A 7167-nucleotide genomic window follows, 5' to 3' on the forward strand; every position below is an offset into this window, starting at 1 on the left:
TAGAGCAAGAAGAAGTCTCACTGTGCTGATCTTAGCAACATGAGAGAATGTTTCCATGTAATCAATTCCTTCTATCTGTGTGTATCCTTTAGCTACTAGCCTAGCTTTATACCTCTCTACACTTCCATCAGGCTTATACTTAATCTTGAACACCCATTTGCATCCTATAGTGCCTTATCCTCGGGTAAATTGGTAAGGGTCCAAGTATGATTGAGTTGCAAGGCTTTCAACTCAGTGTCGATGGCATCCTTCCAATGAGGATGAAGTATAGCCTGAGCATAGTTCTTAGGTTCAGTTTGAGTGCTTATTGAAAGAATTCTATGCTTATGTTCAGGGGCTAACTGATTATAAGATAGATAAGAAGAAATAGGGTATCTAGAAGATGTATTATGGGCAGACTTGCTTAGTAGGGCACAATGATAGTCCTGCAAGTAAGTAGGAGGTCTGGTCACTCTAGCACTTCTCCTATGGTTATGGTTATGGTGAGGGACACTGACTATACTAGGTTGCTTAGTAACTTCCTCAACAAGATGCTCTGCATGATCACTTTCAGGTTCAAAGTTGGTCTGTAATTCTCGACTTAATTCTTGATTGTGAGGAGTCGTGTCAAACAAATCATTATAATGTGGTATAGGTAAGGTAAAATCAATGCCATTTTCTTTATCACAATTATTAGACACATAGGGAAAAACAGATTCATGGAACATCACATTTCTAGTCACCTGCAAGGCTCTATTAGACAAATTTAAAACCACAAAACCCTTTGTACCACTTCTATATCCTAAGAACACACATTTAGCTGATCTAGGATCAAACTTGGTTCTATACTGACTAACAGTGCTAGCATAAGCAAGACAACCAAACACTTTGAGATCCTGAAAATCAGGATATTTTCCATACAGTTTCTCAATAGGAGACTTATCATTGAGCAAAGGAGTAGGCAGCATATTAATAATGTGTATAGCATGTATTATAGCATAGGACCAATAAACCTTTGGTACCGGACTTTGCAACATTAGAGCTCTAACTACATTCAAAATGTGTTGGTGCTTTCTTTCCACAACACCATTCTATTGTGGTGTGTAGGGGCAGCTTGTTTGATGCACAATCCCTTGACTGGAATAGTAAGATCCCATTAGGAATTCTTTGCCATTATCTGTCCTCACAACCTTAATTCTGTTAGAAAACTGATTTTCAATTATAGTGACAAAATCTCGCAAAAGAGAAGAGACTTCAGACTTATTCTTTAACATATAAATCCATGTGAATCTAGTATTATCATCTGCAATGGTAAGAAAAAACCTGTGACCATGAATGGATGTGATGGGAAAAGGACCCCAAATATCAACATGGATCATGTCAAAAGGTTGAATAGACACACTTTTGCTTATTTAAAAAGAAAGCTTCTTTTGTTTTGCTTGATGACAAATGTCACAAATGTGATTCTTTCTAAAACTTATAAAAGGAAAAATGTGTTTGAGTTTACTTATACAATTTTCAGAAGTGTGGCCTAATCTAAAGTGCCATATATCTATGTCAGCATCATGTGAGTAGCATGAATTGGCTTTGTGATGAAAATTGGCAGCTTTCAGCATGTATAATCCTTTGATCATCTTAGCTGTACCAATCATCCTCAAAGTATTCTTGTCCTGAATTTCACAACATGATTTATTAAAAGAGACAATGCAAGGTAGAGACATGGTTAGCTTAGGAATGGATAAAAGATTGTAAGTGAAACATGACAAATATAACGCATTGTGCAAGATTAGGTTTGGCAGAACAGGTATGGTTCCTGAGACTTCTACAGTAACCAAGTTGCCATTTGGTAATCTCACCTTTAATGGCCTTATTTTGTAGTAAACAGAGTATAAGGCTAAGTTGGAGCATATATGGTCAGTTGCTCCACTGTCTAATATCCAAGAACTATTGTTATGAGTTAGAGTGGTACCTAAGTTACCTGATTCTTCTGTTTTATGATTAGTGGTGCAAGCTGACATGACATTACTTACATGACCAACATTGTGATCTTCATGCTTTGGAACTATAGAATTATTTTGTNGACATGGCATTACTTACATGACCAACATTGTGGTCTTCATGCTTTGGAATTATAGAACTATTTTGTTGCAGCATGTTCACCAAGCCTTGATATTGTTGTTGAGTGAGTCCAAAAATTGTTCCATCTTGGTCATTCTTGGAGCCAGTTTGTTGCTGTTGACCCTCTTCCTTTGAAGAGTTTGTTGTGATTTAGTTGACTTGTTCATTCTTGGTGAATTGAAAGTTAGCTGGGAATCCATGCAGCCTATAGCATACTTCAACTGTGTGACCTGTCTTCTTGCAATGAGAACAATATTTCCCTGGACTTGCACCCTTGATCCAAGATCCTCTACCATGTGAATTTGGTGGTCTTCTTCCTTGAATTGATCCCCTTCCTTGTGTACCCCCTTTCTTCCAGTTTCCTGTCACAACCATGGCTTTTGCATCTATGTCTAGCCCATACAACTGAGTTTCTTGTTGTGTTACCAAAGATAACACTTTGCTCATGCTTGGTAATGGTTCCATGACCATAATTTGAGACCTTACTCCTGAATATGCATCATTCAATCCTTTGAGAAACTTGATAATCCTGTCTTCTTCACAATTTTTATTTGCTCCAGTTTCAGCTGTGCAGATTGTTGGATCCACACAATTGCATACTGGTAAGGGCCTAAGGTTATCAAGCTCATCCCAAATGGTCTTGACCTCTATGTAGTAGTTGCTGACTGTTAATTCTCCTTGTTTGAAGTTTGATAGTGAGTCTTGAAGATCACCAATTCTATAAAGATTGCCTTGTGAGAATCTTTCCTTCAGATCCTCCCACACTTCATGAGCCTTCTTTATCCAAATGATACTCTGAGATATCGAGGGATTTACTGATCTATTGATCCAAGAAATAACCATATTGTTTGCCCTCTCCCAAGCTGGATAAATTGGATCTGATTTGAGGGGCATTCAGATGGTTCTATCTATGAAAGGCAGTTTTTGTTTTGTGCTGAGACTAACCTCCATTGCCCTTGCCCACTGATGATAATTCTGACCATTCAGTAGTGGTGTGACCAAAGGCAGTGCAGGGTTATCTGAGGGGTGCACATGGTAGGGTGAATTTATGTCCAATATGGAAGACATAGTTTGAATAGGAATATTTGTAGAAGACAAAGAATCCATTAAATGTAGCAGAACTCTTTTATAAAAAGAGCTCTCATACCATATTAAGAAATGAAGTTGATGATGAAAGACAAGAAACCTATAAGGATTCTTGAGAGATGAGTGAAGATAATTGAAGAAAGAGTATGACTTTCTTTATTGATTGATGAATGAACAAAGGTTGAAGATAAATTCTTTTATGAATTACAAAATTGCACATGATCAAAAGGGAACTAAGACTTATATAGACTAAGACTTAAGCCTAACTAACTAATACAAAACAAAGCCACGTGATTAAAAGAAATTAATCACGTTTGCTTGGAACACAAGAAACTGTTTCTGCACGAGTCATGTTGTTGGCTCGGTCAGGTTGGCCCATGGTGCTGATACTGTTGCCTCGGTCAGACTGGCCCATGGTGTTGATGCTGTTGGCTCGGTCAGACTAGCCCATGGTGCTGATGCTGTTCTGGTCTTGATTGGCTCGGTCAGACTCATGTGCCTTGGCACTGATGCTGTCCTGGTCTTGCTCATGTGCCTGGGCGTGGGCATGCTTAGCTCGGTCAAGGACATAGTTGGCTTGCTGCTTGGTCTGGTCTTCTAGGACAAGTTGGTGCACTTCATGTTCATGAGCAGTGTTGGCAATGTTGCTTAATATGTCATGGGTGGTTAAGCGTTATTATTACTTCAAATCAAGCTTCAAATCAATTCCAAGTTGGGGAGTGAAAATTTTCACTCACCAGTTTGAGGGGGGATATTAAAGATATTTGATAAGTTATTTTGGAAGATGATAGTTGGTTAGAAAGTTAGGAATTAACAAGTTAGATTTATATTAGTTACTTGCTTTACAAGCTTTATTTTCTTCTTTTCTCTTGTATAAATAAGTCGCATTGGCTCACTTCTTATTCAATCAATTCAATTCATTCAATGAGAATATTATCAATCTTTGTTTCTCAATCTTCTTTCTTTAAGCTTCTTTAAGCTTTCCTTTATATACTTCATGATTCATCAAAAAACTTTCTTTTCATGGCTCTTACCACATTTTAACAATTGGAGTGTTAAAACATCATTTTTTTGTTAAAGAAAATAAGTTTGGTTTAACTAGGAAAATATGGGAAGAGTTTGTTTGTCCACTAGATTCTTTCAAGATAATGTAGTTTTTATAGTGCTTCTATTTGTTATATTTGGACTTTCATCAAAGCAAGTTCTCCACCCAACATTTGTGTTTATGATGGAACCCTAGTTTTAGTGCAAATTAATTTTTGATTAAGTTTGCTTATTCTATATCGAAAAACCAATAAACTAAACCTTAAATCTATATGAATGACACTTATATCATATATGCAATTATATAAGTCAAAATAAGTTTACATATGAAAAAAATTGATATTTTCAAAATGGCAAATTAATGATTTAAACCTAATACTTGTGCATAACATGATCAACCACTAAACCATTTTAATAATTGAGTTATATATTCCAAATATTATATTTATAAATTTAGTATAATATATCTAACTTAACTCATATATAGATTAATTAATTAGTCACCAATTAAACCATTATATACTCTCACCAATACATTATTGTTTGTGGGTATAATGGTTTAGTTGTGGGGGACAGTTTAGGCCCTCTACAAATCAATCATTTCATGTGTTTTCTTTAGAAAAATGGGTAGATAACTTTTGTCTTAGAATCTAGATGACTAATCTTATATGAATTTTATAAATAGGGTTTTGTTAAAGAAAAACGATAAAAGAAAGTTTGAATTCAAAATTTAAGTCCACTAATTTTAGAAGTATTAAATTCATCATTTTTCAAGACACCTTTTTTCTTTTACCACCTTGACTAGTGCCCTTATGACATTGGTGAACATTCCCCTTATAAATAAATCCTATAATGCGTTCTCTACTAATAATTTAGCAAAATTTGTGTCTCTGTTCTAGGTTAGCATTAGTTTTGTAGTAAAAATCACTAATCACTAATGCTTAAAATCAACTAAACATAACATGCATGTTCTTATAGAACAGTTTAATAAAATCCATTTAAAAAGATTCACATAAGATATTAAACGGAGTCTAAATGAACAGCTAGCATGAGTGAAAAATAAAAATACCAACCATTGCAACCATAAAAGGGAAGTTGAAATTTCTCGTGGCCACCAAATTGTTTGTGAATATCTAGAATTCTAGACATAACAAGCTCTACATGTTAATTTAACAAAACTAGTCCAAGAACTGTTGTTACCATAGCTTGCAACAATTATAAATGATACGAAATAATATTCACTGCCTGAGTTACGACCAGGTCGCTCTCTTTAAGACATTTCGTGGCACTGCCCAAAATGTGCAACCAGATTATCAACCACGCCGTCCCCAGGATAGAACAGTCCAAATCTCTGTTATCGAATTCTTACTGCACTGTAAGAACCGATCTCGAATACACCCACCACAATATGGCTAACAGTGCCAATTCTCGAAATATCCACAATATGGTTAACAGTGCCAATTCTCGAAATACCCACAATATGGCTACCGGTGTCAATTCTCTAAATACCCACAATATGGCTACCCGTGCTAATTCTCTTACCACGATACTGACTACCCGTGTCAGTTCTCGAAATGCCCACAATTTGGCTACCCGTGCCAATTCTTTTCCCTCAATACTGACTACCAATGTTAGTTCTCGAAATTCCCACAATTTGGCTGCTTGTGCCAATTCTTAGTGTCACGGAAAGAAAGGGGGAGAAGTTTGCCGGAAATGCTTAGGCGGAAAATATGAGGGAGAAAGAAAAAGTTGAATGAAAATGCATTCAACTTGGGGAAAGTTATAATGAGATATGTATTTATAACATGAGATTTTTTCTATGTTCCTCAACTCTCCAATGTGGGACTTTGAGACCTTTTTTTTTTCAAAACTTTTCTATGTGCGACTTAGGAATTTTTTAGATTTCACACCTAAAAATTCCCACTAATGGTTTTCAAAAAACCATGTTCCAACAAGAACAAAAATAAATTTTTAACGGATTCAAAACCTCAGCATATAAAGCAGACAAGATAGGATGTTTCTAGGTTAAGATAGGATGTTTATAGCAGATGGGGATGTGATGTCCCATATAAGTCCCAAACTAATTACAATGAAGTAAAAATAGACAAAGATATAAATGTTTAATTTTTTTATTGATGCATTATATTGTGATTGATTTGAGACAGACTTGGAGACAGCAGATCATTGTTCGTTTATAGCAATGTTATGAAACTCGAACTAGATATCAAACTTAACTAGTTAAACTATATGGTCTAACTAGATAATGACATATATATATATATATATATATATATATATAATTATATATAATGCAAAATTTTGTATAATTAGTAATTATATATAATTATATTAAACTAAGATTTCTTTAACATGACTGAACAAGAATTTCCCAATTCAAAGAGGTTCAATCGCTCATTCAATTAAGACTGCAAACCATAGTCGTTTTCAAGTATGGTTTGCAATCAAAGCATCTTGTCAAGTCCTCAGGACTTTGGTTTCTAGGTGTCTATGACTTTGCTTACCTGCTATTAACCAATTCAACCTTTTCCTTTTTCTTCCACAAATTTATTTAGCCATGAGCCTGAAGAGTTTCTACATTACACTTTTTTGTTTAAGGTTGTGCAACAGAATAAATAGAATATACAATATGATATTTGAATGTGTAACTAAAGCCTATAAAGTAGGAGAAACTTTAGCCTAGATTTAAGTTTAGATTGACTATGATTAGGCTAGAAGATCTTTGTTGTTGAAGACTAACATAACAACCTTGACTAGCCTAATTTGTTGTTGTGAACATAACAACTGCAACTTGATTCCTAATTATTATTGCAAGGAAACATACAATGACACATAGAAGAAGGAGAACCCAGAAGCTTCGTGAAGATAGTTTGTTTTGATCAACATCATGGGAACATTCTATTTAAGCTATTTGTCGTTTAA

The 7167-nt window shown here is 35.1% G+C and overlaps 1 protein-coding gene across 1 annotated transcript; it reads right to left on the bottom strand.

Annotated features, from left to right (window-relative positions):
• LOC109330924 lies at positions 1071–3204 on the bottom strand. Its single transcript, XM_019565191.1, has 5 exons — positions 3043–3204; positions 2314–2892; positions 2077–2226; positions 1493–1649; positions 1071–1282 (listed from the first exon to the last, which is right to left on the bottom strand). The coding sequence occupies exons 1-5, from the start codon at positions 3202–3204 to the stop codon at positions 1071–1073; spliced, it is 1260 nt and encodes a 419-aa protein (XP_019420736.1).

Source organism: Lupinus angustifolius, chromosome LG17 (genome assembly GCF_001865875.1).
Source record: "Lupinus angustifolius cultivar Tanjil chromosome LG17, LupAngTanjil_v1.0, whole genome shotgun sequence".
In the NCBI taxonomy this organism is placed as follows: domain Eukaryota; kingdom Viridiplantae; phylum Streptophyta; class Magnoliopsida; order Fabales; family Fabaceae; genus Lupinus; species Lupinus angustifolius.

Excerpts from the sequence above, each read along its gene's own strand:
- LOC109330924 (XM_019565191.1), bottom strand. The coding sequence starts at position 3,204 with ATGGATTCTTTGTCTTCTACAAATATTCCTATTCAAACTATGTCTTCC. Across the intron at positions 2,893-3,042 it reads AGTGGGCAAGGGCAATGGAG|AGTATCATTTGGATAAAGAA; the intron begins GTTAGTCTCAGC and ends TCGATATCTCAG. Across the intron at positions 2,227-2,313 it reads AGACAGGTCACACAGTTGAA|GAAGAGGGTCAACAGCAACA; the intron begins GTATGCTATAGG and ends AACTCTTCAAAG.